Source organism: Perna viridis, chromosome 6, assembly GCF_037379345.1.
Source record: "Perna viridis isolate PV_CMFRI_1.1 ecotype Kerala chromosome 6, ASM3737934v1, whole genome shotgun sequence".
In the NCBI taxonomy this organism is placed as follows: Eukaryota; Metazoa; Mollusca; class Bivalvia; order Mytilida; family Mytilidae; genus Perna; species Perna viridis.
Genome location: NC_142450.1, coordinates 38,276,442 through 38,297,665, shown reverse-complemented (window position 1 = coordinate 38,297,665; position 21,224 = coordinate 38,276,442). Strand labels below are relative to the sequence as shown.

General features: G+C 32.1%; 1 protein-coding gene across 4 annotated transcripts in view; it reads right to left on the bottom strand.

Moving 5' to 3' along the window:
- Positions 1-296: 296 nt before the first annotated feature.
- LOC148614854 (xaa-Pro aminopeptidase 1-like) overlaps positions 297-21,224 on the bottom strand; it is a 42,598-nt gene continuing 21,670 nt past the window's right edge. Inside the window, exons 5-22 of one of the 4 annotated variants that reach the window (XM_088589282.1) lie at positions 19,897-20,001; positions 18,853-18,948; positions 17,799-17,945; positions 17,276-17,371; positions 16,839-16,920; positions 15,841-15,973; positions 15,070-15,189; positions 13,428-13,511; positions 11,304-11,354; positions 10,940-11,001; positions 9,529-9,678; positions 8,498-8,558; positions 5,993-6,071; positions 4,131-4,235; positions 3,694-3,771; positions 2,766-2,842; positions 896-994; positions 297-647 (exon numbers count right to left, since the gene is read on the bottom strand). In XM_088589282.1, coding sequence (XP_088445408.1) covers positions 447-647; positions 896-994; positions 2,766-2,842; positions 3,694-3,771; positions 4,131-4,235; positions 5,993-6,071; positions 8,498-8,558; positions 9,529-9,678; positions 10,940-11,001; positions 11,304-11,354; positions 13,428-13,511; positions 15,070-15,189; positions 15,841-15,973; positions 16,839-16,920; positions 17,276-17,371; positions 17,799-17,945; positions 18,853-18,948; positions 19,897-20,001 — 1,826 coding nt within the window. In that variant the 3' untranslated portion in view covers positions 297-446. Of the gene's footprint in view, positions 648-895; positions 995-2,765; positions 2,843-3,693; positions 3,772-4,130; positions 4,236-5,992; positions 6,072-6,618; positions 6,689-8,497; positions 8,559-9,356; positions 9,507-9,528; positions 9,679-10,939; positions 11,002-11,303; positions 11,355-13,427; positions 13,512-15,069; positions 15,190-15,840; positions 15,974-16,838; positions 16,921-17,275; positions 17,372-17,798; positions 17,946-18,852; positions 18,949-19,896; positions 20,002-21,224 lie in introns of all 4 variants that reach the window. The other 3 variants (XM_088589281.1, XM_088589285.1, XM_088589283.1) reach the window with 3 other exon arrangements.

Sequence of the window (21,224 nt, the reverse complement as noted above, 5' to 3'; positions counted from 1 at the left end):
AGTTTTCATAAATAAAGTTTACTGTTTTGGAACAGAAGATGACATCCATTAATCAGAGTTAGACATATTCAGAGGATGTTTTCAGTTTTTTAATGGAGTCATTTAGTTGCTCATTTACTTTTGTTACTTTTTATGTATTTACTTTTGTTACTTTGTATGTATTATTTTGGTTATTTTGTGTTCTTTGTTGCATGTCGGTTTTCCATGCCTGGCCTTTGTCCATGGATTACATTCTTTCGATTTCCGCTAGAATTTTGGTTTCATTGATTTCTCCTACATTATGATTGCCGTGAAAGTCATCAGCAAAAAACTTTATTATGTCAACAGAACTATGAATATCATAAATATTTTACAACCTAATCAAAAATATACAAATAATTTTATACAATATAAATACAAAAATATCAATACATAATCGTGACAATATAAAATCTTCTCTAATCAGATCATTTAAAAGCTATCAGTGTCAAAGAAATACATAAAAGTAGGATTGGGCTAGTCATAAGTTGATGTCCACTGCCTGTTGGCCCAGGAACTTGTACTGGAGTAGTCCTATCACTGAGCCATTTAGAAGCAAGAGCATCTCCAGTAAGTAAAGGTCCAATCACCGTCTGGACTGTATTGTGGTAGTTATTAATCCACTCAATCTGAAAATCAAAACTAGGCTGCAAGTGATAACAAATAAATGTGTATGCAAAATTATTTAATGTTTAAAATAAATCTTACAGAAACCTATAAAGTGTTTTGAATCTAACTTTTCGAGTCAAGGATTCATTTATTTTTACATTGGTAAACATGTTTTCTAAGTGTAATGAATTACGAATCTTACCTGTTCAGGACTGGGTTCTAACCTGTTCAGGGCTGGGTTCTTGCTATACGTCATTATGAATCTTACCTGTTCAGGACTGAGTAGAGAATAATCTATCAGATGAGGTTCATATGGTACCATGGTGATCGTCTCAAAGGTCAGGTATGTTCCATTCATAAATCTGTACTGTATACAATAAGCATTAAGTTATAACATAGGTTAAAAAATGTTTTCTTGCTGGTCAAGTAGTCTAAGAATAATCAAGAGAACCAAGGTTATAGCGGTAATCATAATCAAAAGAATGTAATCCAGGGACAAAGACCAGACATGGAAAACAGACATACACAACAAAGAACATAAAGTAACTAAAATCATACATACAAAGTAACAAAAGCAAATAAGCAACTCGGACTCCACTAAAAACTAGGAGCATGGACCAGGTGCACCGGTAGGGTTAGCGTCCTCTGTTTTTCTAGAAACACCCGCCGAGTTGCTCATAAAAAGTCAAGTCCGGGATAGACAAACGAGGAAAGGAAATCTATGACCCGTTGAATAAATCAGTTTTCATGATGCAGATGGATACACCATAACGATCCGCGAGTTCATGATGACGACAATAAAACTTTTGTAGTGATGACTTCAATCTTGTAACAACATAACCCTGTTCCAGAAGCCTATTTGTTAGAGTTCTAGCGCGATACAAAAAGTCTGTGTAGTTTCGGCAAGCTCTGGCATATCGTATGAGTTGTGATATGAACACTCCATACGCAGTAGATAAAACAGACATACACAACAAAGAACAAAAAAGTAACTAAAATAATGCATACAAAGTAACAAAAGCAAGTGAGGTAGGGTATTTGCTTAAAACACAACGTACATATGTATCAATCCTATTGTTTGTTCTTATATCATTTTGAAGAAGGACAGCGTTAAAGTCCTAATATACTACAGAATTTTTTTTTTAGCAAATATCGGTTTCATATCAGGGTGACCTTGACCTATCAGTTCTTGACCACTTATTGGGTAACTAGCGTGTCCAAGTAGCTTTAATTTAAAATTACGGATTTATAGCTAATTAAAGTGGACAGGCAGAAGGACAGACAGAAAAGATTAACCTTTAGTCCTTTTTTCAGGATGTAAAAAATATACATTAAGATTTCCTTTTACTTGTTCTACGGCGAAGGTTCCCTCCATTCTAAAATTTAATTTAGGCTACATAACTACATGACAAGAAATTTTATCCTTGTAACATGGTTTTCATAAGATTTGGTTCTATTGGATTCATTAACAGATATATGTATATATATACAAACAATGTGTTTATTTCTCACTACCGTAAAAAAAGCAAGTATGAAATATAGTATTAATAGCACATTCGGTTACCCCGGCATGAAATGGTGAAAAAAGGGTGGTGGCATAATATTTAAAATGACCTTACTTGAAAACTGTATTTTGGATTTTGTTAAAAATTATAATTAACCTGTGTTTTATGATACTTAACAACTGTGCAAAGTGTACAAAAAATAACATTAGCATCTGGAAACCATTGGGGACAGACAGAAGGAGAGACACACAACTTTTTAGAGGGCATCACATTATACCTCACCATGTCATGTGGTGGGATATAAAAGGTTGATTATTTTATGAAAGAATTAAGGGAAGCTGTTTTTACATAGAATGGCTGAAAAATGTTATATTTCTGTGAAATACATTAAAATATTAAAATAAAAATGAAAATAGCAAGAATTCAATTCGTTATCGTGAATTATAAAATATTAATTAATTACACGTGTCAATAACATTTGTAGATTAAACTCTGCACTCATTAAATTTTTGTGTTCTTACTGGTCATATTGTGGTTATTCACTCTTTCCACTTATTCATCCCATTATTTTCACTTTTAGAGATACTGTTCAATAGTCAAACAGAATAAAAGTAGTATGAAAGTCAGGATTACCTTAGTTTTAGCCTCTGTTACCATGACGATATTTTCAAGTCTGATTCCAAACTGGTTTGGTTCATAGTAACCAGGCTCTGAAATTAAGTACACATAATACAGAGGTAAGATTTTTTTCTGCAAATGTCTTCGATATAAATTTATAGTTGGGAAGCATTTTAACTTTCCAGTATTGGTGTCATTAGGTCATATTGTTTTTCTCGATATATGCAGAAAAGCCACCAAACAATCGATGCTTCTTAAGTAGATACATATGCCGTATGTTTTGGTAATTCCAGAACACCAAAATAGTCCTTGAAACTGGCACTGACTTAAGTTCTAAAAACATTGTCTGTGGTATTTATTTATTTTATCCATATTTTTGTCAATCAATCCAGAGATTTTCAAAGTCCCTAACACACTTCAATCTGAGTAATTAATGAACTGAAATCCTTGCATTACATCGGAGTTTGAATTTAGTGTTTGTCCAGTATTATTTTTTTTTGTCTGACTGAGGTCAAAGTTCATTAGGATTATTTTTTCAAGTTGTAATGAATTACTCAGCCCCTATGCTAATCTGTATAATGTTAGTCCATTGTAACTCGTATCAAAACTTTAAACTGATAACTCAAATGTAGTTTAGAATTTTTAAGTGCTAAGTTATTTTTCAAGTTTTGTGGCACTGGGGCCTGTGCATAAAAAACAAGGATGCTTGTTGTCATATATATAACTGCCATTAAGGCCATTCAAAGTCACGTGTTTCTCAGGTGCTCACTAATCCCTTCTGGGAATGCCTTTTATTTATCGCCATATCAATGAAATTAACCGATAATTTAACTTTAAAGGACCTAAAACATCATTAAATAAAATTTAAAAAAAAAACAGTTTCTTGAATTAGTCAAGTTTCTAAAATAAAATGATATCATTTTTATCTGTTTTATGAGCTTACCGTCAGAGAAGAACATGTATTTGTCTAGCTTCTCATCCGTCTCAAAACTAGCATGTGACAGGGATATTCTACCTGGACCTGAAATACAATGTCAATACTATGAATATTTATCACAAACTCATAATTATTTTTTTCAAATTATTTTGGTGTAATCATTTCGTTTACAGAAAAGCAAAATTATTTTTAAAAAAATATTGATACACAGTAAGGTATAATGAAAGAACTTTTATAATTGAACTTAGAGAGATGTTCCCCCTGTTGGAGACGTATGCATTTGCTGTTAAATTAGTAATGTATTGTTCCGTCTTTTTCTATTTTGTTACTAAATACTTTATGTGTTTCCATTTTATTGACATGTTTAACCAAAAAAAAAAAAAAAAAAAAAAAAAAAAAAAATTCTTCCTTGATGAAGTGATATATCTGTTGTTTCAACTTACCTTCATGAACACTCAGGTACATTCCAATACCATGCCCAGTTCCATGACGATAATCAAGACCTACTTCCCATAATGCCTTTCTAGCAATCGCATCAATTTCTCGTCCTATAAATTGAATAACAAACAATAACAGTTTAAGCCCATATATGGGGAAAAGCTCTCTTAAGCACAGGATATGCCTAAAGTTATACTAAATTGCTTGTACATGCATGTCAAATATTTTCAAAAGCCTCAGATTCAAGATAATGTGTTGTTAGTTAGAATGAATTAAGCAATAAGGATAAGATATTATATTTTCTTATATGTGCTAATATAAAATTATTTCAAACATTTAAATAATACTACTTAATATGTTCTCCCCAGCAAAATATTTATCATTACTAGGAAGGATGCACAATAATCGTTAACAAACAATAACAAAATACAAAAAACAAAAAAAACAAAAAACAAAAAACAAAAAAAAACTGATCAAACAAAAAATGTTGATAATGAAATAAAGAGGAATCAAAGGTTAAGGAATGCGTTGATTCTTTGGGCAATTGTTTGTCGTTCATCAATATAGTTAGTCCATAGGCAAAAACAGCATTCAACTAATTGACACCCGTCACTAAGGGCAAGTGCAATTTTTGTGTTTGAAAGTTGTATATTATGCTCTACTTTCCCTTACTACTTAAGCGAATTTCAAGCGTAGAAAAGTTAATTATCACTTTGAGTTTTCCCATGGAAACATGAAAGTTAACAAAAATTCTAGAACAATGAACATACTGAGCTACATTTTGTTTTATTCTTCTCAGACACCCCTATTCAGACTTTGAGCCAACCTACCAGTCACCACTCTAAATGCCAAAATACTTGAATGAAAAGCTGGTTACATCAGTTTTAAAGTTTTTAGTATGACAAACACAAAACTATATCCTAACCTATTGTACAGAGCATGGTACCATTTAAAAACTGAAGCAATTAAATAAATTACTGGATTACATACAAAGGAGTACAGCAAAAACAAAATGCAAAGCATAGCCATGTGTTATTGGGTGAAACCAAGTTTTCAGATGTTTATGTTTCAGATCATGACTTGAGCAACCAACAATTATATTTATTAATCATAAAGAATGGTCTGCGAGTTCTAATTACATTCTTATGCTTGTAAATCAAATATTTTATTTCACATTGACAAACATGAACTTGTTCCATATATTGAACAAGATGCTGTCAAATCGACAGTAAACAGGATTTTGCCTTGCAAGGAGCTATCAATGATTGATAAGTAGCATCACAAACATGACAACAACGAGAGTCCCTATTTCTGTTAAAAATTGAATTTCAGAAGAGCCTGCCAAATACTTATAGAGTTATTGCAACGACAATTATCATATTTTCGCAACACTTGGAAATAACAAAAGAAATATAAGTAAAAATAAAACTTGACCTTCATTTTTTTCATAGGAATCAACACAGTTATGTTTGAAAAGACTGATATATATTTTTCAAATTATTGCATGGACAATGCATGGCGGTCGCCCTACTGTCCATTCCTTAATTGATAACAATTTTTTTTAAGAAATTTGAAATAAAAATTGGAAAGTACCATTAAACAGGAAGTTAATAAAATACTGCTTACAACATATGCCCTATCTATTTAAAGCCACATACCGAATTTAAAATCAATTTATTCATTTGGTGTCAAAAAAATTGTGATGGAAGGAATACCGACAGAATGACGGGCAGACGGACATACAAAAAGGCGATTCCTTTATACCAACTACTTGTTGAGTGGGGATATAATACAGACTGTCAAATCAACTGAACCATTTTTTTAGGAAAACCATGCAAAAAAAAAACTTAGCCATGCCAAGACTCACCATAAGGACCATAAGGCCCCTTATAGAATATATATCTGGCTAGGTCAACTTGACCCATTACAACTCGAGTGTAACACTCCTAATGAAGAGATAAAAATACATTAACTATAACATAACATAACTACATATTAATTCTGGCTCATGAAACTCCTCAAATGAAAAGGTATATTGACCACTCCAGTCTATTTATAGACTTTAAGACTAACACATTACATAAGATGAATTAACACTTAACAGAAAATACTTGTCAACAGATGAAAGAGGTGACTATGGTGTAAATAGAAAGATATAAATGCTTACATGGCAAAGTTGCAATGGCAACCATCACAATTTACATATTCTCAATTTAAGTATTCAAAAAGAGAATTGAACTCATTGTAAACACTTTTTTTTTATCAAAATGACAAACTGTAATAATAATGCATTATAATGTATTAAGGAAGTACAAGTACTACCAATTTTGTTCCCAGTACATGTTTTTGTATTAGAGATTGAAGATCTTCTGTGAAAAGTCTTAATTGCAGACTAAGTATGAAATCGAACTTTTATGATTTCCATTGAGAACTTTTATGATTTCCATTGAGAAGTTTTATGAGTTTTATCCAGTTGTTAGTAACATGACTCACCATACAAAGTGTTAGGAAATACCATTCTATTAAGTTCTACATGCCCCGACAATACTCGTGTATATGACTCCTGTTTAGAATAAAGTTAGGAGAAAATATATATAGAATAAACAATCTAATTGAATAAGGAACCTCAGAACAATACATATTCAATGAATAAGTTATTTGGATAAGTGAACATAGTTTTTTTTTAAAGACTGCAGTGAAATGGAACCAATGTATATCGATCTTTCCAGAGATATTCGTATCCTTTATATGTTAAGCAAAAAATGCATGTTTGCATTTCGGGTAAACATCATTTTACATACACTGTGTTCACAATCCAAATAGCATTCTCCAAAGAAATTGGAACTACTCGGCCTTTCTTGTTACTTGTTAGACAGAAAAAAGTTATAGTTTAGTGTACAATACAAGCTGGCCCAAAAACCCAATACAAATCTTTGTGTGGTCTAACTTACCATGAATATAGTTAGTAAAAATCATCCTAATGAATTCTATGTGTCCTATCAATACCCTAGTGTAGCATTCCTAAAAGATTATATCAACCTGATACATGTATATAAATACTAGTGTTCAACAGCCCATAATTACTGTAGTTTAAAGTTAGATACAACAAGTGAGTTTTATACTGACAATTTTGTATGGTTATATTGTGGTATCATTCTGTCATTATTATTGTTGGCATCCATTAATGTTTATTTACAGTAACTTTGGTAAAACATTTTCGGTCTTTTTGAAATTTTAACACATTGTTCCTAGGGTCACGGTGAAGGACTCTATTGTCTATGAAGTTTTTATCCAACTCAGTTTTGATTTTTTTGCTTTAAAATATTTTCAGGATAGACTTTAACTTTAAATATTTTGGAGTTAAAGGCGTAAGAAATTGGGCCATGGCTGAAAAATATCTTTTTTATATTTTTGGTCCGATTTTTATTTTTAAAAAAAATTCCCTATGCAGAGCTCTGCCAACATTTTTCAACCATGTTTTAAAAATTCAACTTTTTACTTTTGATTAGATTAAATATTGTCTATATTAGATTCCACATGAAAATCCCCGCATGCATTTTTCTATTAGAATTACATCTCTTACATTTTTTGTTGTTACAGGAATCGAAGGCAACATTTTTGGATTAGCACCCTTAAAGTAGAACTTTTTTTTTTATCTTTAATAGAATACAAATTTTGTTTTATATTGTATTGGAACCAGTTGTGCCCATAACGAACTGTAAGCTCTATGCTTCTTAAGTTTGTCATTAAGTAATACCGAATTCTCACTTGCCCCAAATTAACAGAGTATCAACATGCTGCACTTTGCAAAGCTCCTTATCCATTTTTCGGTTCAATTTTAAATTTTTTATTAGTGATTTAAAAACCTGCCTGCTTATTCGTATTTCAAATATATCTTAAAGGTAGTTTTTTGTAATAAGGAGCCACGTCCAACAAAATCACATGGTGGCCATAACCTTTCAAGTATGACCTTGAAAACTTGAAAAGTTTCTAGAATGTTATGTGTACTAATCAAATTACAAAGTCAGATCAAAGTTATGGGGTTTGCTGAACGTTGAACTTAATATGTATAGTATTAAACAAATGTGTATAGAAAGTTTTAAGAACATCGTTGATCTGTTCTTTAGTTTTCTTCTGAAAACCATCAATGTACTGACAGACAAATGGACATGCACCTTCTCAGAGGGAATGAGATAATACTTCACCACTTTGTGTGGCGGGGTATATAAACTTTTTTTTAATATATCCAAACCTGAAGTAAAACAAAGGACAACTGAAACACAAAAGTAAAATATACCATTTTTTTCCATTCGGCTTAAACTAACTTTTTTTAAGGAAAAAGGTACATTTGCAATGTGAGGTTTGGACTTACTTTTTGGAATGCAGTAGGAGAACCAAAGTGAAATGTTCTTGTCACATCAGTTGTACCATCTCTGTAATACAAACATATATTCTGAAATGACTGCAAACTACATCAAAATTTGATACAGAAACCAATTCAATCGCTTGGCTATGTTTCATCCCATGAAAATTCCTAGTCTAATTCTGTACATAATCCAATGTATTGAAAGTGAGATAGGCCTAATATGTATACTACAAAACACGGATTTTGTCCATTCATAAAACTAAAAAGCTCCGTAAAAATGTTTCTGATTTGTAGATGAACTACTACATAGAAATCTAAATAGACAAAAGTGTCATGTTAAGTTACAAATACATTTACATTATTAAACATGCATAACAGAGTATAGATAATCAAAGAGATCTACTTCATACCAGTATCGTTCTTTATATAGACCAAACAGATAAATGTAGCAGGATTTTATAGATAGATCACACATTTAAAATGTAAAGCAGTAATTATAAAATATTTCAGACATTCCAAATATAATCCAGTAACTATAGCATAGGTTTATAAAGAAGATCATGCATTGTCAATGTAGCATACTTCTATATATAGATCAAAAACTCTCCAAATACAAACCAGTAATAATAGCATGTAAAGAATTATCAGATTATTCCAGTTTATAAAGCTACTGTAATATGAACCTATTTTCTGTATTAAGAAAAATGAATTAGTTGTTAATCAAGAAGTTTCTGCTGGTAAACAGAAAAACAAAGAGAACCATAGAAAATTATTAGTCATGAAAGTTACATGCACATGCAGAAATTGTGAATACAAATGAGTTTTGCACATGTGAGGCTACAGACATGCTATTTCTTAAACTCACAAATACTGTCCACCAGAATCTAACAAATACATTTCATCAACTTTTAACTCCCTATCAGTTGCTGGTGTTGGAAAATAATGAATCACAGCTCCATTAGGTCCACTACCGGAAATACTTGGGAAACTTAATCCACGATTATGCTCTGTTTTACTGAAATTGGAAAAAAACTTACAGATATTGTCCTCCAGAATCTATAAGGTACATTTGATCTACTGTCATATTTCTGTCAGTGTTATTAGTGGCACGATAGTGTATAACAGCAGCGTTACTACCCACTGATGATATACTGGAGAAACTGAGACCTCTACTCTTTGCCTGTAATCTAGAAATGGAAAAGTCAACAAACAAGTTATGTACAGTTGAGATTTATATATTAAACCTGAAAAATTACAAGTCTCAACTAAATAGGAATGCATTCCAGACAGCATTTTAAAACCATTTCTACAAATATATTGAGATAAGTAGATCAATTGAGGAAGTAGAATTTCCAGTTAAAGAGAATGTAGGAGCAAAAACAAGGGTAGTGCGAGGGTCTCTCACTATTAAAAAAAAGTTACATACAAAAACCAGTGTCGCCGTCATTTCAAAGTTTAATGAATCATACATTCCTGGTTATATGCATAACTACATATCATGCCATAACTACCTCAAAGTTTCATCAATTTAGGTTTATTTTCAGAGGAAAATTCCAATTAATGGAGCGTGGTTCACGGTACCTGGGACCTTTAGAAAGGACTTTACGGAGAGATTCGTTTTCGATGACGCTTAAATCTCCCGTAATGACGTGACCGGACGGATCATATTTGAATGGAGAGTTTTTGCAAGAACAGTCAAGTGGTTTAGCTAATGATGAGGAAGGCTCAGAAACAGGAGCGTCAAGACTTGCTTTGTAAATGAAGTGTAGTAGAGTGAGAGGTAAAGAATAGGGTTTAATCTGAATGTGATGAAGTCCAAGAGTTTTTTTGTATGAAAGGATGAAGATCATCTATGGAGACATCATACATCTATAATGTGACGTATAGTGGCGATGACCCGTCTTGGATTTTTGTCAAAGAAATTCATTACATTTATGTTATTGTTATATTGGCTTGAAATATCTCCTGTACTTTGATGTTGTCATTGCACCCGTAAGGTATTGCAGTACCTAGTCTGCGTATTCAATATCAAACCATTTCTTTTTATGTTTTCTGAATGACATTGCACCCGTAAGGTATTGCAGTACCTAGTCTGCGTATTCAGTATCAAACCATTTCTTTTTATGTTTTCTAAATGACTTGTAAAATTCTAGGTAATTTTAATAAATAATAAATAATGATAAATCCTGTTGGTATTACAAAAAATTGTGTTCAATCCCTTTTCAAGAATGTGTCCTTTCTGCTCATAAAAATGGCACTATAAACAAACAATGTCTGTGTTAGTCTAAAACATCAATGAGTAAATTTGACGCTTAAACATTAGAAATGTTATCATATCTACAACTCAACTTTTACAAATAGATAAGTTGATGAAAGATTCAACTAAGCAAATACAAAAGAGATATAAATATTTCTGCAAAGTCATTCCCTAATTTTTTAAGCTCTTACAATCTTTGATCTCTTAAGGCTGCCGCAGCTGATACTTCAGTCCATCGTTTACCTTCCTTTACCTTTATAAAATAAAAGAAATATTTAAAAAAAATGTGCTTTAAAATTTCACTTTATGAAGTGAATGTCAACTGTTGCACAAACATGATGTCACTGTAATTTTCAAAACACCAACAAAAAACTACCACAAAAATTTTCCTGTTTACAAAAGATTTTTAAATTTGTTTTCCCACATGTGACCGAATATCATAAGAAAACATTAGAAAACACAGAACTGTGTGATTGATACCTTTTCAGCTTCGTAAGACATACCAGACATAATTTGTTTAAAAACTTAAGCACCTCAGTATTATGATATTCTTACCTCTTTCTCTAATTTTGCCATAAATTTAATCAAGGCAACAGCATCTCTGATCTGAAAAAAGAAGTTGCAAGAAATTAAATAAAAATATTTTGTTAAATATAAGAAATTTATCTAAAAACTTACCCTGCATTTACGAATTATGGGACCACAAGAGACAGCAACATAGCTGTCCTCTACTACTGCAGAATCTGAGAAATACCCCTGCTGATAGAGTATAATCTTTTAACAAAAAATTGCGATATATATCTGACCCTCTTCCTGAGTTGCAAAAAAAACTACCAACATATAAAAATAAACAATGTGACATACATCGATATGAATGACACAAATAAACCCCTGAACTCAACTGTTCCAGAAATTCAAAAACTGTCTAATCTTTAACTTACAATTTTTAATCAGCCCATTTTTAATACTTACATTTTCCATTCAACCCTACTTGTTGAGTATTGTAAAGCTTAATAAAGAATGATTCTCTTGTTATCTTGTACATTTTGACATTACTTCCCTCCCAAAAAAATATGTACTTTAATTTCTGGAAAAGAACTACTACTGGCTTTTTGCACATTTTAGCCTCTCTTTTGTCCTTTGCATTTTCATCAGGCATTACAATAACCAAGAATGTATCAAAATATTTAAAATAACTAAATGTAAGAATGACAGAATACAGAATAAATAATTAAACAAGAAGCTTCCATGAGTCGAATAGCTCACCTGGTTAAATTTTTGCTTTTCAAGGGCAATAACTCCAGCAAGAAAATGTCCGACAATTTTGACTTCATGAAGACTTTTGTAGGACTTATCATGAGGATCATATCATCAATCGAAAGTTTCATTCTATTTTTTTATAATTTTCAAGATATTGACTGAAAACTGCAAAAAAAAAACCCGGCAAATCCTTTCAAGGGCAATAACTGTTATATGGTCGTGTGACAACTTTGATTTCTGGAAACTTTTATAGTCCTTATAATAATCATTTCAGCAATTGAAAGTTTCATTCTATCTATCGAGATATATCTTTTCAAGATATAGGCTGAAAACTGTAAAAAAAAGTCATTTTTCACCTCTCAAGGGCAATAACCCTTACATGGAGTCGTCTGACAACTTTGATCCCTGGAGACTTTTGTAGGCCTTATAATAAGGATATTTCAGCAATTGAAAGATATTGGCCAAACCTAACGGTTTTGGAGATACATGCAAACATCTGCTGTCTGACCCCTATGTTATATTTTTCGTAACGGCGGCCATGTTTTTTAACCGATCATAAATTCAAACAGTCATTTTATTAAGAATACCCTACAAAACAAAAATACCAACTTTCATTGAATTCAGTATCGCAGTTTGTATTGTATTGTATTGTATTGAGAAGAAGATTTTTGAAAGTAATAACATCAAAAACAGCAAAAAAAGTCAAAAAGGGCAATAACTCCAACATGGGTCAACAGATTTTCACCAAAATTTGACCACAGGTAGATCTCGTCATACTAAATACCTTTATCCACAACAGAATTTGGCTAAACCTAACGGTTTTGGAGTTATATGCAAAAATCTGCTATCTGACCCCTATGTTCTATTTTCTGTAAAGGCGGTCGTGTTTTTTAACCGATCAAACACCCAAATGGTCAATTTGTGCAGGATACTCTAAGAAAAAGTCATTATTGGTTTCATGCAAATATATTCAGTAGTTTCAGAGGAGAAGACGTTTGAAGAAATTGTTAAAGACGACGACCGACGACAACGGACGCCATGCGATGGCAATAGCTTACATGGCCTACGGCAAGGTGAGCTATAAAGTAGGAAAAAAACTGAGTATAGATTACTTGGTGATAGCCCTGACCCATTAAAAGAAGCCATATAGGAACCCAATAAGTCAACCAAGTGGGTAAAATAATAACAGTTGCACAATGGCATAGTAAGATAAAGCATTTTGAAATTTCATGAAATTCCATTCAGTAGTTTTAGAGACGTTGAAGTTTGAAAATGTCCCTCTCTGGTGAACCAATGGCAGAGTCCATGATTTACATTAGGAAACAAAATAAAATCTCTTATCATTTCACCTATAAATCCATATTTTTTTCACTTACGGTAAGTAATTTTTTTTTCAATTCCATCAATAAATATACCTACATGAGAATTTCTCATGCCTTGTTGTTCCACAGAATTTTTCCTGGTTTTCTGTAAGGCTGCTGGGGTGTTGGATTGTATAATTTTCTGAAAATATAAAGAAATGTTGTACAAGTAGATGTATTGTTATTACTTTTTCTTCAAATCTAAGCTATCTAAATTTATCCCCCCTAAAAAAAAAGATCATATATGAAGATAACTCTATCATCTATTTTCAGGAGGAATCTGATAAAAAATTTAAATTAGGACAAAAATATTTAAAAACTGACTTTTTTCCCCAAAGTGCACTCAAAAACTGTAAAAGAATTCCGCAATCTAAATGAAAGATCCACGAGGAATCAAATAAAAAAATAAAATTGAACTAAAATTTAAAAATAAAAATAAAAGATTTTTTAAAGATTGCCAACTTTACTTATAACTTGAAAAATCATAAAAGATATCTGAAAAATTGACTGAAAATGGAAAGGAGAAATATTGATGAGGAATTTAATTTAAAAAAAAAGATGAGTTTTTGGGAAAGGCCCACTTTGGCTCCTTATAACTCAAAAACTGTAAAAAAAAAAAAGAAAAAAAAAAGTCTAAAATCTGATTGGAAATATACGGCAGGAATATTGAAGAGGATTTAATCTAAAAAAATTAAAAATCAGACAAAATATAAAAGAACGTTTGATTTTAGGAGTGGACGCACTTTGGCCCCCTTATAAATTTTTTCAAGGAATTTTTATAAATAAGAATTATTTGCAAAATCAGATCAAACATTAAAAAGTTGATTTTTTTTTTTTGGGGGGGGGGAGAGACATTTAAAACCCAATTACAAACCAATATATCTCCAAAACAGTTAAAGAGAAGTCTATTCTTAAAATAGAATTTCATAAGAAACACATGGACAACATGCAGATAATCAAATTCAGATCAGTAAAAAACTATTTCTATAAATTCTAATATAACACTTACTTTTTTCTCTCTTAGACAAATGGTGGAGCAAAAATCATAAAAAAATATGGCCCATACCAGTACTTAACAGGCTACTTAAAACAGAATGAATAACATAGATACACTGGAATGTTACCCACACTTACCATACTCCTGAGAGCAGAATAAATAACATAGATACAAGGGAATGTTACCCATACCTACCTTCTTACAGAGAACAGTATAAATAACAAATTACTCACACTTACCGTATCACTGAGAGCAGAATAAACAGCATAAATACACTGGAATGTTATCCACATTTATCATTTACCTTATTCCTGAGATCAGAATAAATAGCATAAATACACTGGAATGTTACCCACAATTACCTTATCGCTGAGAGCAGAATAAATACCATAGCTACAATGGAATGTTACTCATACCTACCCTCTTACTGAGAGCAGAATGAATAGCATGACTACATTGGAATGAAATCCATACCTACCTTATCCCTTAGAGCAGAATAAATAGAATAAATACACTGGAATGTTACCCACATTGACCGTATTCCTGAGAGCAGAATAAATAGCATAGCTGAGATGGAAAGTAACCGATACCTACCTTCTTACAGTGAGCAGAATAAATAGCATAACAACATTGAAATGAAATCCATACCTATTTTTGACTGCGACTAGAATAAATACCGAAGTTGCATTCAATTCACACTAACCTTATTACTTAAAGCAGAATATATAGCATAGTTACAATGGAATGATACCCAAATATTGGCAATGTTAGTGTCTGAATTTATGGCCTTCACTTCAGTCAGCATTGTGGAATAATCTACTACCTGAGGAGTAATAAACACAGTTAAAAAATCATATTTCTGGCAGAATGAACCAGTGTCAAGAAAATACATTGTAACATAATTATAAAATTAGATACCCAAAAAAAAAAACCACGGTGCTAGTAACGATTCACAAGGTAGCTTCAGGTGAGAAGATGGTTACAGAAAAGTTAAGCAATACAGATGATCACATATAATGACAGATTATGAATGCATAGTGATGACAATGACTCACATGAATCTTTAGTCCGTGTTAGCTATTTGTTAACTCATCTAGACTCATCTTTAATTCAATTAAATGTACATATAGTTATAGTTGGTACATAAAATCACTTCTGATTTATCACTCTATTTTGTCTATTTCTTGAAAGCCAAAAGTCTAGTTGACTGATATCACATTATATAAAAAAAACATTATTTTTTGACACTTATATTAACGTTAAGTCTAAATATAATTTAACCAAATAGACTATGACCAATACTCACTAAATTTATACCAAATTGGTTTTGGACCTGCAGGACAATAACTTCCTGTTTAAACTCTGTTTAAATTTTGACAATAAACAAAAGTCATGGTGCACGGGTATTACTAGGAAACATTGTCTCACAAATTTCTTGCTTTATCTGGCAATTGCTAATACATTATAAACAAACCTCTACACATAGGCCAGTCATACTAGAACATAACCCTGTATTCCCTGTGTTCAGGTGGTTATAGAGGACCTGTGTAGTAGCATTATCAGACGGGGTCTCTGTCAGCTTCCTGTCTTTCTCATTCAGGAAAAGTCTTTAAAAAAATTTACAATTAATTAGAAATTCAATTTATCTGACCTACATGCTAGAACAATACCAGTTATAAATGCTACAAGTACTTTAAACATGACCAAGAAGATGACATAATCTCATACATTTAAAACTTAATTACGGTACAATAGCAAAATATCCATAACACGAATCCTGAAGTAGTTTTTCTACATTGTAAACTTACGGTAAAATAGCAAAATATCCATAACACGAATCCTGAAGTAGTTTTTCTCCATTGTAAACTATAATGTGAAATCAAGAGAACTAACTAACAACATTCATACCTCCAGGGAACAATAAAACTACTAGTAACATATAACAAGCTCAGGGGCGGATTCAGGCGGGGGCGTCGATCCGCCCCTGAAGCTAGGGACTCATGGAAATCAGTTGCAGATATATCATAGGTGTTATCCTTCGAACACCCAGAAGCAGGAGATTTTACTCGAAAAATATTTTTACAAAGTAGAAGATTTGCCGAGGTATTGTTTTTTTGCAACATACTTTTTGTTTAGCTATAAAACTTATTTCAACTTAAATTCGATTTCATTGTGAATCTTTCTCGTGAAACACCAGCCCCCGAAAGCATAATGTTTCCTTACATAACAACAATAGTAATGCTTTCTCACAGGTTCGCGATCACGATGTTTGATAACAGTTGAAGTAATTTATTACGAATTCAAGCTGAAAAGATTGAATAAGACAAGAAAAATTTCTATTTCAAGCGGATAAATCTCCCACTTGGACACAGGCACAAAAGCGGGAGATTGTTAAACTTATGAGGAAATATTAGAAAGCTCCTGTTGAAAGCGGGAGACTTAGCATCTATGAGATACATGCATATCACATACCTGACTGTTGTTTCCTTTATAATGGCATAGGAAATGAAGAATGGGTTGAAGGCAATGTCACTGGCTCGCAAGTTAAACAACCCTGTAATAGACGTTATGGAACAATGTAATATGATACTAAAGTATGGAAATGCATGTTGACAACAACATTCATCTTCAATATATATATACATCAAATTTGTAAAACACGTTATTAGTTGATTCCTCTGTAGAACTAAAACTTATACCGTTGTGACATCCATTGCAAGACTGCCCGCATTATATTCATATATGTGCAATAGACTGGTAACTAATACTCAATACCATTAAAAATGACATTCTAATGAAAACATTATTTCTTTATATTTGCAATAACCAAAATAATCCAGTCGTTTTATTTTGCCTCATTAAATATGTTACTGGCAGTAGATTGTTCATAAATGTACACCTGTACTTACATGCTGTCTCATCCAGACCGGTAATGATCAAAACATCCACTTTTTTATCAGTCATTTCTGAACGCATATCTGCTATTTTATCCTGCCAACTCCTTCCTGAGGAACAGAAACATGAGTAATAGTAGTTCAAATAACTAACATCAGAAAAGAAAATTTTATATTCAATAGATACAACATTTTAACATTCAACTAGAGTGGTCATCATCCCTGCCAATAAAGTCATACGCAGGGGGGAGGCAAATTCCAGGATTTGAGGTGAAAGGGGTGTAGATAGTGTTAAAGGCTGGGCAAAGCAAAGCAAGAAAAATATTACGGGTAGAATTTGCGACAAATTAAGATTTCATGCAATTTTTTTTCAAAATTAAAGGGGGGTGTACACCTCGGATGAATGCTATGTTTAAGTGTACAGTTAAAAAGTTATCTGCCCTGAAAATATGGCTGTTTAGATTATATAAAACAAGGATATGTTAATGATAAAACAAAACAAGGCTGGTATTATCTGATAGAAAGGAAGAAGTATCACCTGCATATTCCATTGGTAAAGCATTGATAGTACTATTAGGTTGAGCTGGTCTACCAGTCGTCCAGATCTGGTCGATTAGATCGTCTGTGATTTGTGTCAGATTTACTGATCCTTCTTTTAATGTACTCTCCATGTTCTGCCAAGCACCTGCAATATTTAACCAGATATAAATTGTGGACCACAATACTTTGAAAAGTAAATCATGTTTAAGCTATTTTTTACAATTTAATTAAAATTAGTCTTATCAATTATTCCGCCCGGTCACTGCATGTAGAATCTAACAACTCTTCGTTAAAATCATGCAAAAGTGGACAAATCTGAAACATGCATACCAAAAACCCATTGACATGGCACTGTATACATCTCTATTTAAAATGGCCACTATTTGATTTGTTAAAGTGATTATTTCATACCATGTTTATCCCACTGACTGCTTCATACAGAGACTGGTACTTCAATGATGACTTAAAATCAATTGAGAAACTAATGAAACAAAATTCCACAAATAAATAGCTTTATATTATTTTTTCTTTGCAGGAAACTACAACACATAATAATAAGATACATGTACATGACTGTATATGAAAGAATTCAGCCTTGTTGCTGAGGTTATAGCAATTATTGCTTATTTTTTTCAAAGTACCTTGTACCTTGTTTTATCTAATTTTACATTATGTCAGTCAGTAAGTTAATGTCCGGCGAAAGACAGACAAAATAGTTTATGAAGGAACTCATTGACAAACTGATAAGGTAAATGCAATTACCATTCCCATTTTTATCACGAGTGGGATTTTAAATAATAATCATAGATCATATAAACATCAATCTACAAACATTTAAAATCTTCTAACAACACAAGCAAAACTATTCACATAATTTCCACATGAATTTTGTATTTATTTTACACATAAAATGCATGTAAAGTAAATTTTCATGAGTTGCACGGAAAATAAAAATAAATTTCACATGAAGTTCAATACCTGTGAATTTCAGTATCTTTAACAATATCTATCTGTGTAACATTCTAATGAAAAATAATAATAATAACACCTACTACTGCCCGTAAAGAATGGGCTGGCTCCAACTTTTCCACTGCTTGGTCCTAGGTTAGATATTAACCATTCTGTCATAGTTGGGACGCCAGGTTCACCTAAAAAATTAAAAATATAAATAAAGATCAAATTCAAATTAATTAAGCCATTCTGAATTTCATGATTTTAACCAAAGGCATCAATGGTTTTATTTTGACATACACATTAAGTTATTTGGTCATAAACAAATGGAGTACAATGTACAATCATGGCAAGTGGTTGCAGTAATTAATTACAGAGAAAACCCAGAATGTTCAATCTATGTGGTCAAATGTCAAATATTGCACAAAAAGGTGTATGAACTATTAATACTGTGAGGAAGGTTACGAAGGGAATACCCCCATCTCCAAATGGACTTAAATGTTAAACACTTGTTGGATTATCTCCCTTTGGTGTCATTATTCAACAGTAATAATTTTCATTTATACACATCTACATATGATATCAAACCTTCTTATAAAATTTTATCAAAATCCCTTGAGTGGTTTAGAAGGAGCAAGCTTGCAAGATTTTAACATGTAAAACCCTTAATTTGAATTTTCTCCCCTTGGATTCTCATGACAGTAATTATATTCCTCCATGCACATCTACAATTGATCAAAATCCCTTGAGTGGTTTAGAAAGGTTTGCATTTACGAGGCTTAACATGTTTTTAACCCTTAATTAAGATTATTTCCCTTAGGAGTCCTTCGACAGTAATTGTATTCCTTCATGTACATTTACATATGATACCCAACTTTTTAAAAAAAAAATGCATCAAAATGTCATGACGGGTTCAGGAGGAGTTGCGTTTATATCAAATGTTGGACAGAGGGACGGAAAAATGAAGTGATTACTATATACCCCCAAACTTTGTTTGCCGGTGGAGGGGTATAAAAATGTGCTAGCAAACACACTAACAGATGGATGGAAGGACTGACCCAACCATCAATGTGTACCCCTCTCTTTCCAAACTTGGGTATAAAAAGTTCGAGGCAACACTGGTGTTCTTAAACCAACTTACTTACCACCCTTCATGAAAGTCCAGTTACAGTCAAGCTCATCTTCTCCCTGGAGAAAATATCTTCCATCAGTCCATAATGCTGCTTTATCTCTCAATACTACAGCTGTACCTGTAAACATACATTATTGTTGTCTTATGATTGACTACATATGAATTTACACATGTCATTCTGCTTCCAATGACACAATTGTCTCTAAGTGACTTTTGGATGTCAGACATCTTATTTTATATTGTGATGTCCTTATTCTTTAGCATGAGGAGATTTAAATATGAAAACAGGGAGAAATTATATCATTCTCTGCAGTGATATTCATAGGTTGATAATATGGTTAATCCTATATTTAGATTTTGAGTATTTTATAAAAATCCTTGCAATCAGACAGTACCGTGCATGCCTTGTATGGCATCGCAATATACATGTATTGCACAGCACTTAGAACTCCTCACTTGTTTTCGTACAGCATATTCTACGATGCTCCCAATAATAAAATAACAAGACAGACACTGACAAGACATGACTGATGCTTGTTAATGTACAAAATGAAGTACTTTATTCCTTCTTATAAAGTTTCCAAATATTATTGATGTATGACCTTGAAAAACATACAATAAAGTGAACAGTATATGATATGTTATCATTCATTTTGTATAGCACCATAATATTTACCACAGAAAGCAACCATAAGTAATTGTGTATTAAATTCCCATATTACACCTGTCCATATAAACCAGTAAAATCATGAGTTATTAATAACAAAAAGACATCTGAACAAAATTATAAGCTTTGCTATAAAATAAAATAATATAGAATGAATATATTTGAAATGTTATCTCACTTTCGCTCAAAAGTTTCAATATATATAGTGTCTAAAAACAATTCCCAACGATATTACAACTGTCAAATTTGCAAAGCCAATTTTTTTGGCCGATCTCTCCGCAGGACTCGAACTCGTACCGCTGTGACATCTATGGCAACACTGCCTGCACAAAGTCCAGCGCCCTAGACCACTCGGTCAGTTAGGCTATATAAAATATAGACTTATATACGACTTCACATTTGCTTCGCAAATTTGACATGTGTGTGTGTGTTAACTTTTTTTTAGTGCAATCTGATTTAACATTCTATACAACCATGAATTCAATTACAGCCAGCCAGCATTCAGAGGCACTTTGTTTTATTGTAAACAATATTGATTAAGAGCACAGTTAAATTATCTTGAGTAACATTTTTCCCTATCTTTAAATTGTAGTATTAGAAAGGAATATTATCAACAGTTTGTACGTTGCACTGATTTTATTCTAGGTTTCCAAAAGTCGTCAATAAATTTTAAC